This window comes from Podarcis tiliguerta (assembly GCF_965153285.1).
Source record: "Podarcis tiliguerta genome assembly, chromosome: 1".
Lineage (NCBI taxonomy): Eukaryota > Metazoa > Chordata > Lepidosauria > Squamata > Lacertidae > Podarcis > Podarcis tiliguerta.
In genome coordinates this window covers 64168231-64195602 of record NC_139534.1, presented here as the reverse complement: position 1 = coordinate 64195602, position 27372 = coordinate 64168231, and the positions used below count along the sequence as shown (strand labels likewise).

At 44.0% G+C, this 27372-nt stretch overlaps 1 protein-coding gene across 4 annotated transcripts in view; it reads left to right on the top strand.

Annotated features, from left to right (window-relative positions):
- Nucleotides 1-27372, top strand: part of TMEM86A (transmembrane protein 86A) — a 42140-nt gene that overhangs the window by 6668 nt on the left and 8100 nt on the right. For 2 of the 4 annotated variants that reach the window (XM_083426100.1, XM_083426099.1), the window contains exons 2-4: nt 19814-20078; nt 22628-23444; nt 26344-26517. In XM_083426100.1, the coding sequence (XP_083282226.1) occupies nt 19814-20078; nt 22628-23055 (693 nt within the window). In that variant the 3' untranslated portion in view covers nt 23056-23444; nt 26344-26517. Of the gene's footprint in view, nt 1-19813; nt 20079-22627; nt 26518-27372 lie in introns of all 4 variants that reach the window. The other 2 variants (XM_083426098.1, XM_083426097.1) reach the window with 1 other exon arrangement.

Here is a 27372-nt window from a genome sequence, read left to right as displayed (position 1 = left end):
AGACGCTAGTGAGGGTTCCCTGTACAAGAAATGCTGCAGTCAGATCTTAGACTGATTCTTCTGGCTCAGAGTATCTCCTTTCATGAGAGGCTAGAGGAGCCAGTCAGAGCATTCAGCAGCACTGCAGGGTTTGGAGCCTAAATCACCATGCTTGTTATTTATACAATTGATGTGAATGTGAATGTACCTTTATAGTATTTTTTAAAACAACAGCAACATGAAGGGCTATTATTATCGTAGACTGTGCAGTTTATGACTAGCAGTGCATTTGAAATGCCCAATTCTGCTATTAGAAGAATTGCATTTTGTAAAAATAAGATGTTTATGCATATTTATGTCATTTCCTTTATTTATCCTTTAATAACATATGCTTTAATTCTTCTAATAATGCAGGAAAGCTAAACACTTTAAATTTCCACAAATTTCAATGGGGGAGATTTTTCCAGAAGCAATTCTATTCATAGAATCATAGAGTTGTAGAATTGGAAGGGACCCAAGGGTCATCTAGTCCAGCCCCTGCAATGCATGAATCTCAGCTAAAGCATCCATGACAGATGGCCATCCAACCTCTGCTTAACCCCCCCCCCCCAAGGAATCAGTCTATCACCTTCCAAGGGAGTCTGTTCTACTGACAAGCAGCTCTTACCAACAGAAAGTTCTTCCTCATGTTTAGTTGGAACCTCCTTTAACTAGAATCCACTGGTTCTGGTTCTCCCCTCTGGAGCAAGAGAAAACAAGCTTGCTCCCTCTTCCATGTGACAAACCTTTAGCTGTTTGAAGATTGCTGTAATATCTCCTCTCAGTCTTCTCTTTCCCAAGCTAAACATATCCAACTCCCTGAACTGTTTTTCATAAGGCGCAGTTTCCAGACCCATTATCATATTGATCACTCTCCTTTGCACATGTTCTAGCTTGTCAATATCCATCTTAAATTGTGGCACCCAGAACACAGGAGTCCAGGCAGAATAGAGTGGCACTATTTCTTTGCTTGATCTGGACAATAGACTTCTGTTGATGCAGCCTAGAGTAGCATTAGATTTTTTGTGTTGCTTCATCACACCGTTGACTCATTTTAAGCTTGTGGTCTACTAAGACCCCTAGGTCCTTTTTGCATATACAGTCGTACCTTGGAAGCAGAATGGAATCCGTTGCCTCTCGTACAGTTTTTGCCCATATACTCTCAAATTTGCCTTCCATGCTCTGGGTCATAGATCTCTTCACAAGTGTACACATTCTTTACATATAATGCTACTCCTCTTCTCTTCTCTGTTTGGTCTATTCCTTTTGAGCAGGTTGTATACTCCTCAATTTCTACATTCCAGTCATGAGACTCATCCCACTCATCCTATATACCTACTTGGGAATAAGTCCCACTGGGCTCAATACTTCTGAGTCAGCACGCGTTGGATTGCACTGTTAAGCATGTGGTTTGTTGCAACAGCAGTTACAAATAGGATTAGATTAGCATGGAGTCTAATTACTTCTGTGCTATACTCAGTCAAATTTGAAGGATATGTGGATCATTGCTCCCTGGCATTAATAACTAAAGATACATCCTGCAGTGTAACCTATATATTCTTTCTAACTGGTTATAGCTGGGATGGAGAACCCAAGGCACTCTGAATGTTGTTGATCTGCAGCCCCCATCATCCCTCACCAGTGACTATGTCAGCTGGGATGGATAGAAGTTGGGATTCGGACAACATCTGGAAGACCACAGGTTCCCCATCCCTGCTCTCATTAGCTCGAGAGCCAGTGTGGTGTAGTGGTTAGGAGCAGTAGACTCGTAATCTGGGGAACCGGGTTCGTGTCTCCGGTCCTCCACATGCAGCTGCTGGGTGACCTTGGGCCAGTCACACTTCTTTGAAGTCTCTCAGCCCCAGTCACCTCACAGAGTGTTTGTTGTGGGGGAGGAAGGGAAAGGAGAATGTTAGCCGCTTTAAGACTCCTTCGGGTAGTGATAAAGCGGGATATCAAATCCAAACTCATTTATGCTACAAAAATCTGCAGGCTATTTCTGGCAGGTGTGCAAGTTAAAGTGCAAACAGATACTGTAATTTGTCTCCATAACTTTCCTTCCGGGGGGGGGGGGGGAGGGATTTGGGCTTGCTTCTCTGCAAGCAAACCCTGAAGAGTAACCAAGCCTTGTTCTTGACTTGCTGCTCATGATTTGTTGGGGGAAAGAAATAATGAGCCGGATTCAGATATCACACGGTGCCAGACCACTGCATTGGGTTGGACTAGATGCCCCTTTGGGGACCTTCCATCTACACAATTCTATGATTCTGTGTTTCCCAGCAGTGCTTCAGCATTGAGGCAGGAGCAAAGCACCCTCAATTTCAGAATGCACCAGAATACTGCAAATTCACATTTAACCACAGTTATGGTAATTTGACCAAAGGTTTAATGTGATGTGCAAATGAGGCCACTGAGTGACAAACAGAAGCTGAAATGTGAAAGGAGTTCTGGTGTCATAGCACCCTGCAAGGATCAGGCATTGATTACTACCCAGAGATTTCAAAACCATCAACTAGCCTTTATTGGTGTTGACACTAAATCCATATCTGTTTTCGGTGCATTATGCTTCTTGCTTTTTAGATGATTTCCTTTCAGTGAAAAAGATGGAAGGAAAGTAGATTTCCTTTGAGAGAGGGTTTCTGAAATTCCTTGGGACACAGATTGGGAACAAAGCTGCCCAAAGGCCCCTCTGCTAAAAAGCAGAAAGCAAGGCATCACCACTCAAAGGACACTGGAGAACATCTTTTTAGTGAATATTTGATGCTTAATTCTATCCTTTCTCAGTAGGCACTGCCTTAAGGTTTCATCACCAGCTGAGTGGCACTGAAAAGGGATTACCCTGCCGGCCTAACCACTTTGTGAAAGGAACTTTTGCTGAAAACAACTGTCCCTTCATATTGTCCTGCTGCTAATTCAGGGGACATGGCTTTAGCTGATTGTAACTGGGGCAGATTTGTTTTTTGTTTGCAACAATACATGAGAACAACGAGAGCATCAATGCTGCACTGCTTCTGCTGCAGTAGGGCAACAGTGTGTTGACACCAAAGAGCTGGCATTCCTACCTGTTATTCCATGGCTAAAGGTGGTGGAATAGTTGGCACACAGGAATGGCTAGTTTGTTGGCCTGAGAAAGGAGGTGTGATCTTGTTTAGATCATCTTGTGATGTTTATCTACCTGTTACAAAGCACACTGCTTCTCCCATGGTTCTTAGTTTAACTTAAGAGGGAAAAAATACTCTGAAGAATATGGGAACATGTATGTGATGTCCCCAAGTAAAGGGAATTGAGTGAGAACATAGGCCATTCATCAAGGCCAAAAATGTTGATTTTTTACTCCCAGTTACTCCAACCCACAGCAGCTTTCGGTAGTTTCAGATAGAGATCTTCCCCAGCCTTATTTAATTTAATTTATCCTATTTCCTTTCTCCAAGGAGCTCAAGGTGATGGCATACATGGTTCTCTTCCTCCCCCATTTCATCCTCACAACAACCCTGAGAGGTAGGTTAGGCAGTGGCTGGCTTAAGGTCATCCAGTGAGTTTCATGACTGAGGGGAGATTTGAACCCTGGTCTCCCGGGTCCTAGTCTGACACACTAACCACTACACCACACTGGCTCCTGCTATCTGAGCCTCTTCACCTGGAGCACCCAAGGTTGTGGAGCCCGGAATCTTGCACATATAAAACATGCGCTGATCTAGGGGGAGACAGCAATGGCATCTGTACCTTCCCCGCCTCAGCAGAACTAATGGCGGCTTCATGCTGTTGCTAATGCTGTTTACACACTAAATCATTAAAGCACATTCAAGTGCACATTCTTCCCCTCAGAGAATTCTGGGTAATGTAGTTTACCCCTCACAAAGTTACAACTCCCAGCGATCCTTAACAACTGGGCCGGCCCACCCATGAGGCAAGCTGAGGCATTGGATGGCAGGATCCACAGGGCAGATCCTGATGTAGATATTTATCCCCCACCCCTTATTCCTGGTGATCTTCACTCCTTCCCTGGGAGGAAGGGGAGTGCCGTTTTGTGGTTCGCCTCAGGTGCCAAAATGTCTTGGGCCAGCCCTGGTTAACAAATGGCAGTGCCCTGAATTCTTGGGGAGAGAATGCACTTCAAATGTGTGTTATAGTGTGCACATAGCCTTAGGCTGGGGAAGGGGACAAGGGAAATAAAGATTAAACTTCCTCTCCCAGAGAGTGCTACTTTGCTGATCCTCAAAGCAGCCACATGGGTTTGCAATTTACTAAGAAAACAAACAAAGCAAGCTCACAGGAAATCTTAATCATGGCTCTTCTGTGTCACACCTAATTTGGCCCTGCAAAACTGCTTAAGCGCAGATGAGCCATCATTGCCCTTGTCAGAATCACAGAACTTTGTTTTTCTTCCTGAAATTGACCAAAGTAGAAAGTATGTTATAAGTTAATTGACACAAGAGATATGTGTGATACAGGTCAACCATAGTCTTGGAACCCTATAACATCTTAAGGGTTCTTGGAGTCATTCAGGTTTTGCATGCCAACTGTGTATCCTGTATATTAGAGCCCCAGCACTTTTGGTGTTATTTTAATTTTAAAGGAAAACAACTTTGAGAGGAGATAATTTGGAGTAGTGGAGCAGTTGGGTTCTAAGTGATCTCAAACACATGCTTATAATATTAGAAGATCATTCAATGTGTGACTTCAGGTTTAATTCTGATATATAATTCTTATATCTCACTGATAGTATATAAACACTGCTTGAAAAGCTCACTTTAAAAAACCTCTCTAACAGAATAAGTAACGATCAGTAAGCCAACTAACCAAGCGGGTGGTGGAGGAGGACTTGCTTAGTAACCAGGCAGAGTGACATGATGTTCCTTGAGCTAGCACATGCTCTGGTTGGCTGTGTAGTTCTGAGGAAGTTTTTCCTCTGTATGCTTGGTTGTATGTCTCCCTACTATGTACAAGGCTTAAAGTAAGAAAAACAAAAGCTCTTTGTTTATCTCTCCCCCCCCATGATACAATGGAACCTCATATTACATACCATCCCCCTTGTGAACGCTGTGGGTTACAAGCTCCGCTAACCCGGAAGTAGATGCTCCCGGTTGCGACCTTTGCCCCGGGATGCGAGTGGCAGTCGCGTGCCGGCAGCAGCGGGAGGTGCCATTAGCAAAAGTGCATCTCAATTTATGAGCGGTTTTGGGTTGAGAACGGACCTCCGGAACGAATTAAGTTCGTAACCAGAGGTACCACTATATACCATTTTGTTCTGTTTCTTAAGTAAAGTATTAGAAGGATTTCTTTTTTCTTTGGACTTCTTCTGTATTATTTAAGTGACTTTGCTAACACTGAACCCCATGGCGGTTAAGCTACCTAATCCTGCTGCCTTTCTGCTTCAGATTTTCCCTTCCTGAAGCTGCTTTTATAAAAACCAAACCAAACCCATGGTTCTGTTTTTGGTTTCTAATTAAAAAGTTTCAACTGGATAAGATTTCCCCCCAATAAAATAAAATAAATTCCCTAAGGAAACTATTTAACACCTTACATGTTTTGAAACAGTTAAATATAAATTAGAAATAAAACAAATTAACAACTACATTGACTCCAAAGAAGAAACCAGTAATTAAAGTCACCTAAAGCAGAGGACAAGAACTGACTGAATGCCTTGGTCAGGAGGGTGAAGAGGAAGAAATCAATTTAGGAGGGAAAAATCTAAGAAGCAGAACCCACTTCAAAAGAACTGGACAGAGGGGAAACGTCTAATTAAAAGGGCAGTTGCAAGGATAACCTTGAGCCCATCCTAAGAAGGCTGGCACTACAACTTTATTTTTAAGTAAAATCAGGGATGAATATAGCAGTAATGGGAGGGAAAACACTGGAATGCAATGGGTTGAAATAGTAGCACTATCCTGTTGCATGATGTTTTCATGATGGCTTTAATTGCTGCAGATCATTTTATGAGGTTGCTTCGGTTTTTTACTCTGTGCCTCACTCTGGGATAGGGAAAATGAAGAAGGGCAGAATATGAATTGAAATAATAAATGACATAAAAGAAGATTGTAAATGGCCTGGGGGAAGTAGGCATGATGATTGTGTTTTTGTCTACCTTGCTTGCTACGAGTCACCTTGGAGATTGGTGGTGGTCCATAACTGATGGTTCTTTTGAAGAAGAAACACCTGTCAGATGATGCAGACTTATCCAGCATTGAGATGAAAATACAAGAGGCATGATATTCCTTTTCTTTTCTTCATTGCTTATGTCTTGAAAGATACAGTACTGGGCAGGGGGGAGGAATTCCCCCTCCCCAAACAAACATTTTCTCCATAAACAATAACTGCAAGTTTTTTAAGCAGATGGCTGAGTCCTGAGTTTCCCTTCCTCATAGGAGTTAAGCAATCAAGGAAGTATCCTTGGAAGTGCCTTGTAAATCTTTTATGGGAACGTCATTGCTATATGGTTGGGAGCGATGTAGCCTTGCAGCTGAAACATTCTGTTTGCTTTTGTTGTGCTTTTGTGAGCATGCAGGACAGAAGGGAAGGGGAGAGAATAAATAACATAGCGCAGGGCAGGAGGGAGAGCGACTGGGATCTTTCTAAACTGAAAAACACAATCAGATGAAGTACTCCATAGTCTTTTCTTTCAGCTTCCTGTATCATTAAACTCTGACATTTTCTTGGAAGAATGTATCAGAGCCTAAATGAATTCATTACCTTGTGTTTTCCTTATGAATGTGGAACGGCAGAAGGAATGTTTTACCTGGTTATCTTTTCAGCGTTCCATTTTCTTCTCTGCTATAGTTTCCCTTCTCCATCTTTCTGGGTCTAAGCTTTACCCAGTCCCTGTGGTCTCAGTTCCATATCTGGAACATGGAGCATGTGAGGGTCATGCGTTTATTTTAGGTGCTGCTTGCTCTGAACATGGAGAATAAGCAGATACCTGGCAAGGGCATAATCTGATGCCAGGGCCCAGCTATGGTGCATAGAGAGTGTCTCTGAGTCATGCTTTTTCTCACCACTGAAGATACAACTAAACATCACTGGAAAATGCAGGGCCATCACTGAAATGTTCCTCTGTAATGTCTAGGAGCCCACCTCCTTGGCTGGGGTCTGCAGAACCATTTTGAGGAGAATGTGAGACGTTTCACGACATCAAAGTAGCTGAAGTGGGAACATTGGGTTAGCTACAGTGCAGTCATGCACAAGTTTATTCAGAAGCAGGGATATAGGGAGGCAACAATTTCCACCCCATCCTCAAAGTCAGCCATTTTCACACACACCACTGAGGTTTTCACTGAGCTATCCACCATGCTGAACTATTCACTGTGACCCCAATATCTCTTTCCTTTGGCTCCTAGGCTGTATTTCCTATGGGAGTGTTGTGAGAATATCATCCATGCCAAAAATGTCTGTCATACTCTTCTAGTGTGAAGTTATTACTGAGCATATTAGAGCTGAATAGGAGGATTTGAATCTCAAATGTGCTTGCTAATTCATTCTCACAACGCTGCTGCTAGCGAGTAGTTAACTATTTCTGCTTTGTGGATTAAAAACTGAGGATCAAGATCCTCAGTACAAATCTATATTTAGGAAACAAATAGCATTGTGGGTCAAACTGTGGAGAAAAGCAAGGATATCACCAACCTTCCGGCAGCCCTCAGCTTGGGGCTGCCAGTGGGCCCAGCATCCGTGTCCCCAATAGCCACGATGATACCATATTTATTTATTTTTTATTCAACTGCAATCACCATTACACTACTCACCACCCTACCTGGTGAGTCTCCAGATAGCTGTTTAGTCATGGGCATGGATCTGTAGGCTAGGTGTTACTGATGTATAAGTAGGCACATTGCATTTGGGGCAAATTACAATACTGGGGAGCCACCATGGATGAGAGTTGAGTTTTGCTCTCATTCAAAAGCAGCACCTGCACCCGCCCTCTGCTAAGACAGTGGGAAGGGTAATGACTTGGGGTTTGGCTGGGTCATTCTAGTGAGGGGCCTTTTTGAGCCCTTGAGCACTGAGCATAGTGGAAAGGAAACTGATAATGCATGCAGGCTGGCATAAGAACTCATGCTACTTTATGTGTTCTAGTAGCAAACCATGCAAAATTATGTCAAGGGCAATAATTAATGCATTTATTACTCCTTTATGTTTTATTTTTCTTTATTTTTTCTTTATGTTTTATCATGCCTTTATATTTGTAGGAAGCATCCTAGTGTGGTTGGCGCAACACAGTCAAATGGGCGGGGTACAAATAATAAAATGGGTTCATTTGTTTGTTTATACTGAAATGCTTCAATCCACTGGGAGGAAGTCACCTTAGCTAAGTCCCATTGAACCCATTGCCAAAAGATAGTTGCACTAAACTGAATCCTCTCTGTTTTCAGTGGAGTGTTAATGCTTACTTAGAACTGACTTCTGCCGAATTCCGTAGAAGCCCCTCCAGGCAATTGGCAGAGATAATAGACTCATTCTTCTCCAAGGACTGAAGCCTTGGTCATTACTAATTTTTGCTTGTTGACAAGTGTACACATGGCTAGAGAGTTTATTTATTAGATAAATTTCTATACCACTTTTCATTTGGCCTGTAGCAGTGCTCTGAAAGAGCTATTTGAGCAGGTTTGCAGAAGCCCCTCCAGGCAATTCACAGAGATAATAGACTCATGTCTTCTCCAAGGGAAAGGAGCCTGGCTGGAATCTTAAACAGAACCATCATTTCCTGTTTGCAACAGAATAGGGTTGCTATTTTTAGTTTTTATGGTCTTATGCAGTTTTCATGCATGCTGGAGCTATCGGAAGCAAAAATCAATTTGCAGTCTGTTAATAATGGCTATCCTAGATCACCTTGGAAACCCCCATTGATCCTGATGTTAACCTTCACTCCTTCGGTGAATGTACACAAGCAGTATTATTGTGCGGTAAGGTACGGTTGCTCACTTATCTGTATTACTACCCATATGGTGTAAATGTTCTTTACTGATCATACTCAGTGGTGAATTTTGGCATCTTTACCATATAGGAAGCTGTCTGTCTGGAGTCACTCCTGATCTCCAGCTGAAATAACACACGGGATTGCTTTTGCTTCACATCTGTCCCTTGTTGTCCTCTCTCCTCCCACCTTGTTGCCCTTCTCCCTCATCAAAATTTAGAGGGCAAGAGCTTTGGGGGCAAGGTACTGGTTCTGTTACCGATAGCCTGTAGAACACTATGTTGTTAATAATAATAATCCAGAATCAGGGTCTTCTCTAGACCTCCACATTTCTGGACAGAAGTGCTTTTGAAGTTCAGGAGATCCTCTAGAGTAGATTGTGATGTGTGATAGGAGGAGAACTCCTGATCAGCAGTGTGCAAATGGAAGCACTTCTCTGGAGTGGAAGAATGAGCATTCAAAAACCATCCAACACAACCCATGACTAAGGGTTCACTGTTACTGAAATTTGAGAGGGGATGTGATGTTTGGGAATGAATCTGGGACAGATTAGGCTGTGGCTAGTGAAGTGGATAATTTGTTGCTGGACTAATTTCTCATCTTGATCAGCTAGGACCTGCTGTGACAGATCTGGCAGCTGACCTATTAAGAAGAGTGCATCAGGACGGAGTGAGCAGCTCACAAGACATTTTTCTTGGGTTAGCTGTAGCATGTTCAAGGAAATAGGTGTCTGATTTATCTACCACTAATTAATTCCAGGCGTCTTGGAGTTTCATGATGTAAGAGTTAATCAAGAGAGATGTGAGAGAGAATAAGGAAGCTTGAGGACAACCTCTTCTTTTTAACAGCTCAAGGAATCATTTGTCTCACTAACACTTTATATGGTGTGGACACCATTATTTGGGGTAGGTACCTTCAACCTCTTCAGACCTAGGATCCACTTTTAACCTAAATGCGCACCTTGGGACCCATTTCTTAATTGTTTAACACACATTTGTGTGGTGGTGGTGCTCCTTTTGCAACTCAACTTGGATCAGGCCGCATCCTACCAGTGGTTCTTGACCCAGCAGTTGAACCCACCCAATTATCAAGCCCTCACTTGCCTCTCTACTTCACAGACAGAAAATTACGCAAAGGCCAAAGCTGGTACGCTCGTTGCATAAGTAGCTCTTCCCTGAAACATTTCTCAGCCCAGTTGTTAATGCTCCAGTGTGATACGAAACCCAGGGACACAAGGAGATTAAGGAGGTGGTTGTTTTTATGTTCGCAGTGTGTAGGCAGGTTAATAAGATAATTGGTACATTTTGACATGTTTCTACACCCAGTAGAACGAAGGCCGTGGATCATTTTGCTTAATGAAATTATTTAAAGTCATATTTACTGGGTCAACCATTCTGTTGTGAGGAAAATGACCCACAGATATAAGCAACCTGTTGTTTCGGCCTAATGAAAGTAGTTGGAGGAGGAACAACCAACATGTTCCCTTTAATATTGAATTTGCCGCTTCACCTTTCTGGTTTTCCGTCAGAGCTGGTTTTCTCATAGAGCTGCTGCTGTTTCATGAAGGGCAGATAGCTGGCTGGAACCGATGGGATATGTCGTTCAACAACATCTGAAGGACATCACATTGGCAGAGTCAGCTCATCCAGTAGGCAAATTTGAGGTGGCTGCCTCAGGGGTGGCAGCCCCCAATACGGCAGCTTCGCGGGAACCCCAACACCTCTGCAGAAAGGGTGCCGGTATTGGTTGAACTTGTGCCTGAAATTGCTCAAGCATGAGAGATCTCATGCGATTTGGGTGAAATCTCACCCAAATTGGGTGAGTTCTTGCCTGAAATTGTCGCTGATACTGCCGCTGCTTTTCTGCCCATGGCAGAGGCAGCAGGGGGAGTGGAAAGCAGTGTTGGCAGTAGCAGGTATGGCACCAGCGGCAGGAGTGGCAAGGCAGGCAAAGGCGACACTTTCCATTGCGCCTTAGGCGGTGAAACGGGATGCAAAGCCTCTGTGCATTGGTTATCCCTCCTCTATAATAATAATGGTCTGTACACAGTCCTGGTATCTCCACACATACAACAATCATGGTCACTTTTCCACAACTCATTTTCCTGTTCACCCAGTGCAAAATGTTCTTGAATTTTTAGCTGTAGTTCCGAGAGATGCCATACTCAGGGTGTTTTTGTATCCAGCTGACTATATTTATATCATATACTGTTCCAAAAAAGTTGTGCTTCTATTCAGCCCGTCTTCTGCGTTATTCAGTTTGGCATAAAGTCTGCCAATGAACCCTTCACGCGAGGATTGCCAATGCACTGTTAAATATATCTATTTGTTACATATATTTTAAGACTGACACCTCTTGGTGTCGGAGCTTGTTCAAAGGCTGAGTCAGAGCTTTCTGCAGAGGCCTTATCACACCACTGCCTGCTGTTACTCCTGAGCTGCCCCCGCAGCACCCCTCTGCTTTAATTTGGCTTTAGGCATAACTTAATGGCAACTCTGAGATTCTTTGGATGCCAAATTTGATCATGTGTCATATTATGCACTGGTGCAAGAAACAGTCAAGCTGATATATATTGCGGTTTTGACATGGCCTGTGCTCTTCAAGGGCATAGAGATCATATTGGTCCTCCACCTCATTACCCCTCCGGTTGCTCCCCACCACAAAAGTTCAATATCAGACTAATTGAAGCTGCGGCCTTGAATCTCTGTATCTCATTACCCATTCCTTCAGCCTGCTAGTCTCAGCAAGGCAAAATTTAGAATGTCATGAAACCTGATAAAACAGTGCCTTTTCCTTTTTTTCCTTTGGTAATGTACAATCTGTGTTCTTTTCACAGGAGATTGTGATATAAATAATGAACTGTCTCTGGAGAATATGTGCTGTGAAGCTTGAAAGTCTTCATTAGGTCTCAGTCCCAGAGTCTTCCTTTCGCATTAAAACTTTTCTGTGCTAGCTTGGTTTTCTGGGGAAAAGGACACCGGAGGTGGCTCAATAAGTTTTGGTGCCTGGGGCAGAAAATCAAAATGTGGCAAAGATGTAATAATGTTGTGGTAAATAATGAACAAGCTGCTGTTGATGGGCTGCCTCAGCTTTGAGGTGATGGTGTGTGGCCTACTTTACAGAGGACAGTCCTCTATTTGAAGGGCTAACTGCTGAATCTGTTTCAAAGATTTTTTGTTGTTGTTTAGTCGTTTAGTTGTGTCCATGGACCAGAGCACGCCAGACCCCATGGACCAGAGCACGCCAGGCACGCCTGTCTGCCACTGCCTCCCACAGTTTGGTCAAACTCATGTCTGTAGCTTCGAGAACGCTGTCCAACCATCTTGTCCTCTGTCGCCCCCTTCTTCTTGTGCCCTCAATCTTTCCCAACATCAGGGTCTTTTCCAGGGAGTCTTCTCTTCTCATGAGGTGGCCAAAGTATTGGAGCCTCAGCTTCACGATCTGTCCTTCCAGTGAGCACTCAGGGCTGATTTCCTTAAGAATGGATAGGTTTGATCTTCTTGCAGTCCACGGGACTCTCAAGAGTCTCCTCCAGCATGCTTTGACTAAATGTGATCCACCTGGAGCAGGAACTGGCAAGCCACTCCAGTATCCCTGCCAAGAAAACTCCATGGACTAAAACAACAGGCATATAAAAGTTTCAAAGATAAGGAACCATAAAAAAAACAAGATGGAGGGCCTTGAAGCTGCCCATCAACAGCTTTTGAACACCACAACGCACACGTAACTAGCTGCAAAGTAACATAACATGATATGTAATAAAACTGTAATTTTAATCGTCATATCAAAAAGCACAGTTCCTGATGGCAACATATCATATATTTTAAAGTCCAAGGATTGTCAAGTCCAAAGATTACAATGCACAGGTGTACACAAGGGTGTGTCCTGAGAACTATTCTACCATTAGCTGCCTTTTGTTACTAATTAGTTTGTTTGTCACACTTTCAGACATAGGACAATGCAGAAGGTGGTTTCGCTTGTTGCATGTTTTAAGATGTTGGACGATGCAGAAGGAAGATATCAGCATGAAATGGCATTGCCAACAGAAACTGTGCATTGTAATGTTTAGACTTGACAATCCTTGAACGTTACGATACCAATAGATATGGAAGATATTATATGTTGCCATCAGGAACTGTGCCTTTTGATATGATGATTAAAATTACATTTTTATTACATATCATGTTATGTTAAAAAGGTAAAGGGACCCCTGACCATTAGGTCCAGTCGTGGCTGACTCTGGGGTTGCGGCGCTCATCTCGCTTTATTGGCCGAGGGAGCCAGCATACAGCTTCCGGGTCATGTGGCCAGCATGACTAAGCCGCTTCCGGCGAACCAGAGCAGTGCACGGAAACGCCGTTTACCTTCCCACCGGAGCGGTACCTATTTATCTACTTGCACTTTGACGTGCTTTCAAACTGCTAGGTTGGCAGGAGCTGGGACTGAGCAACGGGAGCTCACCCTGTCGCAGGGATTCGAACCACCGACCTTCTGATCGGCAAGTCCTAGGCTCTGTGGTTTAACCCACAGCACTATCTACTTTACAGCTATTTACGTGTGTGTTGTGGTGTTCAAAAGATGCTTCACGGAATGAGGCAATAGTGGTGTTTGTTGCCCATCAACATCTGGCAGCACTCAGTCAGCAGACTGGGCATCCACACAAATATCCTGGTGGTGCCTTCCACACCATGGTGAGGTGTGTTTAATTATGCTAATTATTTCTACATTTAATTTAATTATGCTATTTTCCCTACAGGTCTAAAAGCATGCCCAAAATTACAACAACAACAACAACAACAACAACAATTTATTATTTGTACCCTACCCATCTGCAAACTTCATACAAATTAGCACCGTCTTTTGTCTTGTTTTTGGGTGATGCAAACCCTCTTTTTTGGCAGTGCAAAACAGTCTACCCTACTTGGCTTGCTTAATTGGTAGGGCTGGGTTTGAGCAGAACAGATTGTGCACAAATAGCAAATGATAGTATGCTAACTTGTTATGGTACTCTCCTTGCCTCATAATAATTTCAAAAGGTATTGCTAAGTGCAGATATAGTTATGTTGATACCATATTATCTTCCATCCTGATGATGCCCTAAGGAATGCTAGACAGCAAAGGCATTTATTCCTCATCCTGTTCATATCTCACTGGTGTGATTAACTTCCTGTGAGAAACACTTTTGCTTGCATAACAGTACATGATCAGATTAATAACTAGAACATGCCCACATTTAGTGCAGGGAAATTGGATCTCAGGAAGAGAATGAGTTAGGTTTTTGTCTCTTTTCATGTTGCTTCCTACATCATCACCAGCCATGAAATCAGGCTTTTAATGCTAATTCAAGCTAAGCAACACCTGAAGCCCATCCATCCGTAGTTGCATCTATGACATAGTGACTAAACAAGTGGCAGGGCATAATTTTGTTATCTGGGTTGTTAACTATTTTGAGATGATATGTAGGGATAGATGAATCAGTCAGTTTGGGTTTCCCCCCAGTTTCTATTTTTTTCAAGTCTTAATGCAGTTCTGCAGCAATTTGCTTTTTTAAAAATAAAAACAACAACACTAAAAATCGATCAGTATTCTAATTTCTTCTTATATATACATTTTTGCAAACAATTTCTCCTCAAATTTTGTGTTATTTTCACTAACATATGTCTTTTTACGCACAAATCTCCTAATATATACAGTTTTGAACACATTTTCTGGTTGGAAAACTTCATTGTGAAATTTGGAGGCCTGCAAACTTTGAAGGATGGTTGTGTTTTGATTTGTCTCTTGGTTCGCAAAGTGTAAATTGGGTAGTTTCTCATTAAAATGCAAACAACATCAAATTTCTCCCTTGTTCCTAATTATATCTAAGTTGTATGATGAGTTGAAATTTGCCTTTATTGTTGCATAAAGGTCCTCTGCAATTGTGGTCATGATCTTTCCTGCATTTTAAGCAGTTTCCTCAATCAATTCAAATCTTTTTTTAGAATCCAGATGGACAGCTAGACAGAGACAGCATTTGGTTGTTGCTGCTATACAGCAATATATAAATAAAAATAAGGCTCGTTCCAGGGATATCCTTAACCTGCACAACTTGTGTTAGAGCATTAGAATTTTCTCTACCTTCTTATGACAGACAATGACCGCTCTTAGTAGGAAAATGCTGGAGATTTTGAATAATAGCGTTGACAGTTAATTGAATTGTGTGTATGATTTTGCGCAGTTCATATTTGCTTTAGAGTGACTTACCTGGAAATAAATCTCATTGAACTTATTTCTGAGTAGATAGCATCATGCAGTTAAGGCAGTATCCAGATCGCCAGTTTTACACAAATTGCATTAACAGCAGTGCTGACATAATAATAATAATAATAATAATAATAATAATAATAATAATAATAATGTATTATTTTATACCCCGCCCATCTGGCCGGGTTTCCCCAGCTGCTCTGGGCGGCTCCCAACAAAATATTAAAAACATGATAAAACATCAGTCATTAAAAACATCCCTAAACAAGGATGTCAGATGTCTTCTAAAAGTCAGATAGTTGTTTATTTCCTTGGCATCTGATGGGAGGGCATTCCACAGGGTGGGAGCCACTACCAAGAAGGCCCTCTGCCTGGTTCCCTGTAGCCTCACTTCTCACAGGAAGGGAACCGCCAGAAGGCCCTTAGAGCTGGACCTCAGTGTCCTGGCAGAACAATGGGGGTGGAGACACTCCTTCAGGTATACTGGGCCGAAGCCATTTAGGGTTTTAAAGGTCAGCACCAACACTTTGAATTGTGCTCAGAAACGTACTGGGAGCCAATGTCGGTCTCACTACTGCTCTGCCACAGCCTCACTCAGATAAGCAGCAGCAATCCTGGGACTAGGGGAGGGGTGGCTGCATCCCACCCATTGCATCACTACTGATAGATCACTTGCCGTATCTCCTAGTCCTCCATAGGGACTAAGTTCCGAGAGCAATAAAAGCTCCCACCTTTTCTAAACAAGTGCCTCTTTAAACCACAGAATCCTCTAATAATGATATCCAGCTATTTAAATAATACCCTGCTTCATAATATTTTTTCAATAGTCTTTTCATTAAAGCATCTGGGTGCAAAGACTTATTGCAGTGCACAGCTACAAAGGAATTTCTCTCTCCCTTTGATAGGCAGCCACCCCTTTTTAATGCTACTTTGATTAATTCCCTTTCCCTTTCTCTGCACCTCCACTGCAGTACCAGCCCCCCCCACCCCGCCACCCTCCCCGGCCAGTGCCAAATAAACTAAAGCACTAATACATTCAAGTCCAGAATCTCAAGGCCAAGTGCCAAGGGTTTAATTATATTCTTCTGGCAAATGACCATTGTTTGCTCTTTAAAAAGTCAAGCCTTACTGGCTGCCAACTCTGCCGCTCCAGTCAGCTGAGGAGGGAGGCTTTGAACTGTTGCAAAAGTCTTTTATTTTTGCAGAACCAGGAGGTAATCGTAGAGCTAGTTGTACGCTGTGAGCACGAACAGATCTCAGAGGTAAGGGAGGGATGACTTGTGACCTCACGTAACTGACTGGAAGACTTCAAATGAAATTTGTACACAGTCCAACCGGACATTAAAAAAACAACAACCAAAAAACCCACCCGTCTTTTGGCAATGTTGTTCTGGGGAAAGTTACCTCAGATTATCAAATCCTCTGCAGGTTTTGATGTCTGTCCTTGTTCTCAGTGACAGAGAAGTTAAAGGGAGGATGTTACGCATTGCTCTTTGGAGAGGAGTACAGTCATACCTCATGTTACGTTTGCTTCATGATACGTTTTTTCAGGTTGTGTCCTGCAGTGACCCGGAAGTACCGGAAAGAGTTACTTCCGGGTTTCGCTGCTCGCACATGCGCAGAAGCAGCAAATCGCGACCCACAGGTGCACTGCTGCAGGTTGTGTTCTATTCATGTTGCAAACAGGCCTCTGGAATGGATACCGTTCGCAACCAGAGGTACCATTGTATTCCTCCTTCTAACAGAAGACTTTGATGGTGAGTGCCGCTGGGGTTTTGCAGCCAAAATGGGGCCATTAAGAAACAAGAGAGAGGCCAAGGCATGCTTGCGGGGGGGGGGGGGATTCAAGGTTTACAGAAGAGCAGTGAAGTGTGTAACGTTATGCATGCATATTATTGAGAAAGTGGGCAGAGAGAAGTTTTAGCTCAATGTCTGAAGAGTCAGAACAGACAAAAGGAATATTTATTCACACAGGGCCTAGTTAAACTGTGGAATTTGTACTCACAGGAGGCAGTAATGGCAACAACTTGGATGGTTTAGAAGAGGATTACACAAATTTATGGAGAATAAGGCTATCTGTGGCTGCTGGCCAGTGCTCTGCCTCCATTGTCAGAGGTAGTATCCTTCTGAATAGTGGGGTGCAGGTGGCACTGTGGTCTAAACCACTGAGCCTCTTGGGCTTGCTGATCAGAAGGTCAGCGGTTCGAATCCCTGCGATGGGGTGAGCTTCCGTTGCTCTGTCCCAGCTCCTGCCAACCTAGCAGTTCGAAAGCATGCCAATGCCAGTAGATAAAGTAGATAGGTACCGCTGCAGCAGGCAGGTAAACGACGTTTCCATGCGCTCTGGTTTCTGTCACGGTGTCCCATTGCGCCAGAAGCGGTTCAGTCATCCTGGCCACATGACCCAGAAAGCTGTCTGTGGACAAACCGTTAACTCCCTCCTACTAACACATTTAAAAAACCATAGAGTGACATGGGAACTGAGGCCATTGTCTCTGAACTGGATCTTGTGCCAATGAGACATTGCCAATTTGCACCTGCAGCTCAAACATGAGACAAAAAACTGCATTGTATCTCATCTCAATAGCTGTGTTGTTTCATTGAACCCAAGGATCTCCCACCACACTGAAAAGAGCTGGTCAGTTAAATATTTGCCAATAATCCAACCTTGAATGACAATAGTTACCACTGCTGGGGGCGGCGGTGTGTCCAATATTGAATTTTAGCGGGTATTTAAGTGCCATATAGGTTAGATTGCTGTAAATATATGGGGCAGCCTCTGAAGATGTTTCGGAAACTTCGGCTGGTAAAGAATTTGGCAGCCAGGTTGCTCACCAGGACATATGATCCTTGGATGAAGGGGGGGGAATATATAAATATAATAAATAAATGAAATGTATTGCTTTTGTCATGTCAAGATTGTGCTTATTTAAGCAGATGGATGGGAAAGGTGAGAAATTCCCAGAGCTCTGTTGCTTTTCACAGGGAGCTTTGTCCAGTTCAAACTTTTTCCTCCATGTGATATTTATGGCAGCTTTTCCTGGAAAGCAATTGTTTTCAGTCCATAAAGCCTGGGCCACATGCTTTCTCTCAACATTGAATTGGCTCCTGCCCAGTGTGTGGCTGATAGAAAAACCATTCTGTGGGTGTGCCCCATGTAAGCAAATTAAGTCTGATTCTGTGTGTGCTTTCTCAAAAATTAATCCCACTCACTAGCTATAGAAGGTTGGAGTTGAAGTTGGTAGTGAGGCTGACAGCTAGGAAACAAAATATAATGGGCTAATACAATATGGAGGGATGCGGGTGGCGCTGTGGGTTAAACCACAGAGCCTAGGACTTGCCGATCAGAAGGTTGGCGGTTCGAATCCCCGCGACGGGGTGAGCGCCTGTTGTTTGGTCCCTGCTTCTGCCAACCTAGCAGTTTGAAAGCACGTCAAAGTGCAAGTAGATAAATAGGTACCGCTCCGGCGGGAAGGTAAATGGTGTTTCCGTGCGCTGCTCTGGTTTGCCACATGGCCACATGACCCGGAAGCTGTCTGCGGACAAATGCCGGCTCCCTCGGCCAATAAAGCGAAATGAGCGCCGCAACCCCAGAGTCGGTCACGACTGGACCTAATAGTCAGGGGTCCCTTTACCCTTTACCTAATACAATATGAGATTAAATATGGTCCTGGGCAGCATGTTTAATGTTATTTCTGAAAGCTTTGGGATGGCATCTGCCAAGCTCCTGTGGTCTGCAGCCTTCATTTGTTGCGTTGGGGCTTGGACAGAATGATCCCAGGATTTGAATAGCCTGTTACAGTGATATAGTTGCCACCTGAAAGCCAAAACCTTATTTGTGTGTGTTGAGTCATTTAAATGTATGGAGACTTGTGTTTCTTGACTAAGATTGAGGCCAAGCTAAAAGCTAGCGCTCGACCTTGAACTTGGCCTGGAATCTTTTGAATGAGCATAGCTCCGTCAGTAGAGCATGAGATTTTAAATCTCCGGGTCGCAGGTTTGAGCACCATGCTGGGGAAAAGATTCCTGCATTGTAGGGGGTTGGACTAGAATGGCTGTCATGGTCCCTTCCAATGCTATGATTCTTTGAATGTGCATTGCATGCTCTGAGAATCACCTGTGGCCCCTCGACGGCATGCACCACCACTGGGAGAGCGCACATGGCAGCAGTTCCCAACATATGCACGCAGCAGAATGGGTGTGTGAAATCTTTGAAAAGTGCACTGGGTCTGCCATAAGGGGAGGGCTGGGGCAACATTAGAAACGGCCCTAAGCAGCATTATTCTTTAAAGTCACTTTAATGAATAAGATTGATTTCCAGGGCTTTTGTACTTTACGGGGAATGAACGAAATCTCTTAAGCCCTTATTTTTGGCATGGAGCAGTTTGGAGACTGTGCAGCTGATGACAACGGGGAAAAAAGAACTATGGTAAAGTTCAAGAAGGCTTTGTTCTTGGAATTGCTGTTGGTCAGCAAAATTCTTGAACGAAAGGGAAGCAGTGAGGGGAGCAATTTGGTAATGTTTACAGGCTCTGTGTAGTCTCTGCGGAATGATTTGATGGATTTCAGGTGGTTGGGATTTTTTAAAGCAAACAAACTCACAGCTCATCATCTTATGTGTGTGTATGTCTTTCCCCACCCCAGGTGAAGAGTGAAGGCCCGAAACTTGTCCCCTTCTTCAAAGCCACTTGCGTCTATTTCGTCCTCTGGCTGCCCACCTCCAGCCCCTCCTGGTTCAGTGCCCTCATCAAGTGTCTGCCCATCTTCTGCTTGTGGGTTTTCCTGCTGGCGCACGGGATCAATTTCCTGACGGCCCATCGCAGCGCCTGCAGAATCCTTGCTGGTTTGATATTCTCATCCATAGGAGATGCTTTCCTCATCTGGCAAGAGCAAGGCTACTTCGTTCACGGTCAGTGGGGGACCAGTGTGTGGGTCTGGGCAACTAAGCTTCTGGAGCACGTGTCATGTACTGTCAATGATGAAGTGTGGAAGTAATACAGATGTCTGCCCATGTGTGCTCCTGCACTGGAGCTTTAGCACATAACTGTAAATGCAGGAATCAGCGCCAAAAAAGTCTGTCATTTCTCTTGTTGGGGTTTGGTGGCTGAAGTAATATAGCCATGATCTTCATACACTATGAGTCAAATTTACACATCTTTGCTGGTGCAACCCAGTCAGATGGGCGGGGAATAATAATAATAATAATAATATCTTTTAAAAGATATTTTAACACACATATAGGGCTGGCTGGCTATCTATCTGTCTATATTTCAATACCTCAGTGTACAATAATTATTTCTTTTCATGAATATTATTAATATGCTGATTTAAATTTCTCTCCTGCCCTTCCTCTCAAAGGAGCCCAGGATGGCAAACACCAAAATATAAACACAAAGCAATTAAAAATAAAATAAAAGCACATGTAGAATGTTTAAAACCATCTAAAAACATTAAGAACATCTAAAGATAATCGCACACCCTCACAGCTAATTATTTCAAGGTTGCCAGGATCAGCGTCTTTTAGCTATCAAATGCCTGGAATGTTTTAATATCCCCCTGAATGTTGTTAATGAGGTGACAGATGCACCTGATCAGGAAGTGCATTGCACAAATGGCAAGCCACCACCGAGAAGGCCCTGTCATGGGTCAATATGTTCCACACTTCTTAGACATTTTGCCTGTTTTATTTGATTCTCTCATGCAACCCATTACTCTGAATAATGGCAACATGCCTTAGGCTGAGCAATAGTTTAATGAAGGTCATACAACAGATTTACAAATCTACAAATGGTGTGCACAGAGGGCCAGTCTAGACATTGCTGAAGTTCCAGGGCAGCCCCTAAAAATGACATTCCTCAAGTCTCGTTCTCCCCCTCTCCTTATACTGTTTAATAAAAGTCATTGCCGATGCAACATAATCACAGTGAGTTTTGCCACATGCTCTGATGCTGGAGGGGAATTTATTTACAGTATTTGTGTGTTTATTACAATTAAATACCATATTTTCTCCAGGAAGTTCAAGGTGCTATGCTTGATTCCCCCTCCCATTCTGTTCTCATCTCTGTGAGGTAGGTGAAGCTGAGAGATGGTGACGGGGTCACCCTGTGAGTTTCGTGACTTACCGTATTTTTTGCTCTATAAGACTCACTTTTTCCCTCCTAAAAAGTAAGGGGAAATGTGTGTGCGTCTTATGGAGTGAATGCAGGCTGCGCAGCTATCCCAGAAGCCAGAACAGCAAGAGGGATTGCTGCTTTCACTGCGTAGCGATCCCTCTTGCTGTTCTGGCTTCTGAGATTCAGAATATTTTTTTTCTTGTTTTCCTCCTGGTGTGTATTATAGAGTGAAAAATACGGTAGTGAGGATTTGAACCTGGTTCTTCCTGGTTCTAGTCCAACATTCTAATCACTAAACCAGGAAATTCTTAGTCTGGTGATAATCTCTGGTGAGTTTCACTAGAGATTATGGAGGAGGGAAGAAGAGCTACAAAGAAGTAGATTATCTCATTCTGTCCAGAGACAACATTGGTGATGATGGTCCAATCATACTATATTTTTTAAAAGCAAAGCCATTGCCTGCCTACAGCCTAGTGTATAAACCCATGCCTCTAAATCTAGATTAGCACATTTAGCCTTTTGCAAATGGAGGAACCACACCTTTAAAAGCAGCATTAGTGAAACTTGGACAGTGTGGATGTATTGGACGGGGAGAAATTTATTGCCAGAAAAATAAAAAAGCCACATAGGTTCCTTTGTGCCGCTGAAGAAGCAGGAGCTACCTTCTGTTTGACTCCACCTGTTTCCTCCTGCAAGCTTCCTTTGAAAGGAGATGGATTGTGACATGTAGCCTGAGGCACAGCATGATTCAGAGAACAAGGGAAGGAGATCCTTTCTGTACTCTTGACAGAGGCACACTTCTTCACCTTGTAGGCAGAGGAGCGAGATGAGATAAGCAGGTGGTCTTTGGGGCTTTGGCTGCCGTAGATGTGCTGACACAGAGCACAGGGTTGATTGTCATGGGAAGAGAGAGTGATTTGGCAAGCTGTGCCGAGGCTGGGAAGGGAGCACAAGTCCTAAGAAGTCACATGCTGCTGTCTAAGGGGAGCCATCATTTGCAGAGGGAAGAAATCTTCCTGCCAATTAAGCCTTTCCGCTTTTTTAATAAAAAGGTATATGGCTCCCATCAGCTTCAGGGCCTTGTGTCCATGCTTTGGGCATTTATTCCACCTGCCCCCGAGTTTTCTGTAACCAGTTCTCTCTGATCTGATGATCTTAAAATGACTTGCAGATAGCTGCTGCTGCAGAAGCAGCTCACACCAGAAAATGTAGGGAGAGCAGATGGCCTTTTCCTGTCAGAAGTGAAAGCTGCACGTATTCTCCCAGAAAGTCTATCCGTTGCTTGTCTCCATGTATGCCAGTGTTGACATTCCTTCACATTTTGTCTCTCTCTCCCTTTCTGTAGGTTTGCTGATGTTTGCCATCACGCACATCTTGTATTCTTCCGCATTTGGGATGAAGCCTCTAGATCTGAAAGCTGGCCTGGTGATGACTTTGGTGTCCAGTTTCTCCTACACTTTCCTGTACTCCTACCTCTCGGGCCCCTTCACCTACCTAGTAGCCGTCTACACTGCCTTGATTGGCTTCATGGGCTGGCGGGCCATGGCCGGCGTGCAGCTGTGCAACGACCTGTGGACTTGGACCAAGCTCTCGGCTTGCATTGGCTCGGTGCTCTTCATGGTGTCCGACCTGACCATCGCCGTCAACAAGTTCTGCTTCCCTGTGCCCTACTCGCGGGTCATCATCATGGCCACGTACTATGCAGCTCAGATGCTCATTGCACTTTCTGCGGTGGAAAGCAGGGAGGAAGACATCTTCAGGAAGAGGAAGTAGACGGGGGTGCCTGTAGGCGCTCAAACTCTGCTGGGAGTGCTGTAACTGCAATTCATCCCGGAGGAGAGTTTTGACTCTAGGTGAACCGGTGATTGCAGATCTTGCTTCATCGAAGCATTATCTTTAGTGTTTAGCTGGCTCTTCTCTAGTCCAGTTTGCCGGAGCCTAGAAGCCACACTGGAAGTTTAGTTCACACAGAACCAACTATCTGACCTTTTCCTCTCTCTCTCTCTCTCTCTCTCTCTCTCTCTCTCTCTGCATCTTGGAAGTTTCATGGGAGGGAGGGCCTCTCTAACTACTTCATTGTGTTTGTATAATACTGAGGCTGAGGCTGAACATTCCAGAAGGAGAAGATTCGTTTCAGGACGACGTTTCAAAAGAAGGAAAGGGTAGGCAGTGCACTGGCGTTTAAGAGCTTTGCCTTCAACACTCTGAATGTGCAAAAGTCATGTGAAAATGACCCTTGGTGCTGCCTGACCAAGCCCCGTTTTGCGTGCATTACAGTACAACTGTGAAACAATTGTGTGTCTACACAAGGAACCCCCAGGGCCCAAACGCTACAACAGGACATGGGAGCACTTTGTGGGAGTTCATGTCGGTCGTAAAGCTTGGGCTGCCCCTGGGAGAAACCAGTCTGACGTCCAGATTCGTTACAACCATTTTATTTATGGGCCATTCAAAGCCTTTCTTCTGAATGTGAATCCTGCAGGGCCCATGTTGTTCTGCAGGCTTAAAAGCAACAACAAAATGCAACAGTTTTCTCAGGCTTGGGTGGATGGGTGGGTGGGCGGGAACACGGGAAATGAAAAGATTGCTGTACATGTGCGTGTGAAACGCAGTTAACGGTATATGGTTTGTCAGTTTTTCTAGCAATTTCTAGCTTGCATAATCTCAGATTAGAGCACCAAACAGGAGAACATTGTGAGCGCTCTCAAAATCTAACTCACCAGCTGCTTCGTTGGCTGAATATTTTGGCCAAGGAAACCACCGGCTCATCAGACCTGCTGTCATAGCTACACGACGGGTCTGGGAGGAAAGACTTGGATTAGTGACGATGCGTGGAGCCAGCTTCTCCTCCCAGCCTCCACTCCAGAGTCCAGACAAAATCCCATGTATTGAAAGAGGAAGAATCGGCAGGGTTATATCCTGCACATGCAGGTGGTCTGGTCACTGTGAACAAGCGCTGTGTGGCGGATCCCTGACAGGCATTAGCAAGTCATTGTTTCTATACAGTGGACTATCAGGGAACAATATTTATTTGAAACTAAGCCAATGGGCTTCCGTGTATTTGCGCATGTGTAATGTGCCTGTTTCCGTGTACATGTTGCACAATAAGAATTGTGTTACTTTCCCACCAACTGTCACCAGGACTGTAGAATCTGCAGGTGCCTTCAGACCAACAGCTGCAGTTGCGGGTCTTGCCGAGAGGTACAGCCTATCACCAAAGTGCTGAGAGACTAATCAATGCGCCACTCTCCTCTCATCCATCTTCACTGGACAGCACTGAGTCACTGTAGATCCAATTGGCAGGGAAGTGCAGTGGGGAAAAGTTATGTGCCAGCAGCTTCCTTGCTGTTTTGTTTCGGTGTCAAGTTGCAAAATGGGTTAGCTTGGCCTGCACTGCAGCGATTGGTGTGAAGACCCCTGGTTGTGTGTGCCCACCTAATTATTTGTTGGGGACTTTGAGGGAAACATCATACTTACTGACCGCAATGTATTTTTCTTCGTACAAGCTAGTAAGTGGAGGTCATGGGTAGAGCAATCCTGCAGAGGTTGGAGGAGGGAGAATCTGTGTCAAAGGAGCCACCACTTTCAAAGCCCTGCTGGGTTCTTACCTATATTCTTTTTCCTGGCCCATTTCCTTTTCTCCTGTGAAGAGGGAGGTTTGCAGCCTCTCAGCTGCCTTTCCCGGGAGCTTAAGTGTTGATTTACTTTGAGTCTTTACAGTTAGAACATACAGTATTCCTTTAGGTTCCCTCTACTGTGTTCTTTCAGTAGAATTCTGCCCTTGCTTGCAAAATTACCTGTTCAGATAAGTACCTTTCCCCTTACTTTGCTTATCTGTGTTGTTGTTGTTTTTTTAAAAAAAACTATGAAAAGAGCATCCTTAGTCATTCTTAAACAGTGGCATCTTGCCAGAGGTGCACCACATATTCGAGATAGATCGCACACACCTACACCCGGTTAATATCTCAAGATAAGACTTCCACACAGACATTCTGTCAGAAATGAACCACAGCGTATGCTGTTCCTCAGAGTCTAGCTCTGGGGTGCTCTCTCAATTCCCATAATCTCACTGTGTCGGGCACTTCAATTCCTACAATTGCTGGAGAAAGGGCCATAGCTCTGTGGTATCAGGCTTAATCCCTGACACGTCTTCAGGTGGGGCTGGGAAGGACCCTTGTTTGAAACCCTGGAGAGAGCTGCTGCTCCTTGTTGATGCAGACAATGCTGAGCTGGATGGGCAAACTGGTCTGACTCAGGATGAGGCCTCTTCCTCTGCTCCTGTGGCTGACATCTTGTAACGGGCATTTCCTTATTACAAGCATTATTATTACAAAGTAATAATTATTACAAAGTACCTACCTTTCCCCAGGGATACTTCCAACATGTTGAATTGTTTGCTACTGGCTCAGTCATTAAGGTAGAAGCTGCTCGTGTGACTTTCTGTAATAGTCAGTTCTGGCAACATCCAATCAGTGGAGGAAACTCTGTGTTACAAAAGTATTGTTGGTCTTATAGCACTGAAACCATTGTGGCTTCTCCCAAAGAATGCCACGTTCACCATATGTTGCGTAATCTTATACACCTTTATCATGTGTCTCCCCCACCACTCCCTTATTCGCCTAAAAAGCCCCAAATGTTGCATCCTTTCCTTACAGAGGAGTTGCTCCAACTCTTTGATCCTTTTGGTTGCCCCTTTCTGAACCTTCTTCAGGACTCAGGTGAGGTGAGGTGACCAGAAATGTACACAGGGGGTTTGGGGTCCCATGAATCAACATACCCACAGAATCCCCACTTTTCAGCCCAGAAGCAGAAGCAAAAGCAGCAAAACAATGCTGGCAGGGCAGTTACACCTGCAGAGCCCCAGTGGAGAGAGTCCTGCCCTCTGGACGACCCTCCCAGGGAGCAGAATGGCAGCTGGGCTGCTACTTATGGCACCTCAGCCAACTGAATGCTGGCTGTATGCCAGCTGTTGGATTGCACCCTGCGCTGATTACATCCAGGATTTAGTTGATTAAGTTTTATGTGTGGATGCAGGCTAACACGTGGAATATTTTGTTTTAGGGCAGCATGTTGGGGCAAGTTTCATCGGGAGGCTACTTTGCAATGTTGTACATATTATAAAACCGTAACTCTGTTCATGGGAGGATGATGATGATGACGTACCTGACCCAAGGAGGATTACTCGGCTGACCAATTGTTTTCCATTTGGAATTGGGGTTCTGCTGTCTGAGCCTGGTAAGGCACACAGTTTGAATTAACTTTTTCATATATGGCCTATGAATTTTGGCTTCCCTTGTGCTATTTATGTGAACAGCTAGTTATTGTTAAGGCAGATATGAAAGAGGAGGAGAGCATTTGAAATGTGAATGAGTATTCTGACCAAATGCAGGAATTGCTTTTATGAATGAAACAAGGAGAAGTTTACGCCACATGCGTGAATAAAACATCTGGGTAGGCAGTTTGAGTCTGATGCATTCTCCACGACGAGATGCTGTCTTGAGCTCTATCTGTTGGTCGTCTGGAATCCACTATGCCTCTCTTCAATTCAGCACCATGCTTATTTTATGTACTGTATTTTTTGCTCTATAAGACGCACCAGACCATAAGACGCACCTACTTTTTGGAGGAGGAAAACAAGAAAAAATAATATTCTGAATCTCAGAAGCCAGAACAGCAAGAGGGATCGCTGCACAGTGAAAGCAGCAATCCCTCTTGCTGTTCTGGCTTCTGGGATAGCTGCGCAGCCTGTATTTGCTCCATAAGACGCACACACATTTCCCCTTACTTTTTGGGACGGAAAAAGTGAGTCTTATAGAGCAAAAAATACGGTAACTTAGAGTCATAGAGTTGGAAGGGACCACAAGGGTCATCTAGTCCAACCCCCTGCAATACAGGAATCTTTTTGCCCAACGTAAGGCCCAAACCCACAACCCTGATGTTAAGAGACTCTTGTTCTACCGGTTGAGCTATCCAAGTGGGCATGGCATAGTATGTGGAGACTTCCAGAAGTAACAAATGGAAGACATAATGTGAAAAGAATTCCTCTTAGCAGTATGAGCAACAGCGATCCTCTGTAGCCTTAATCGACAG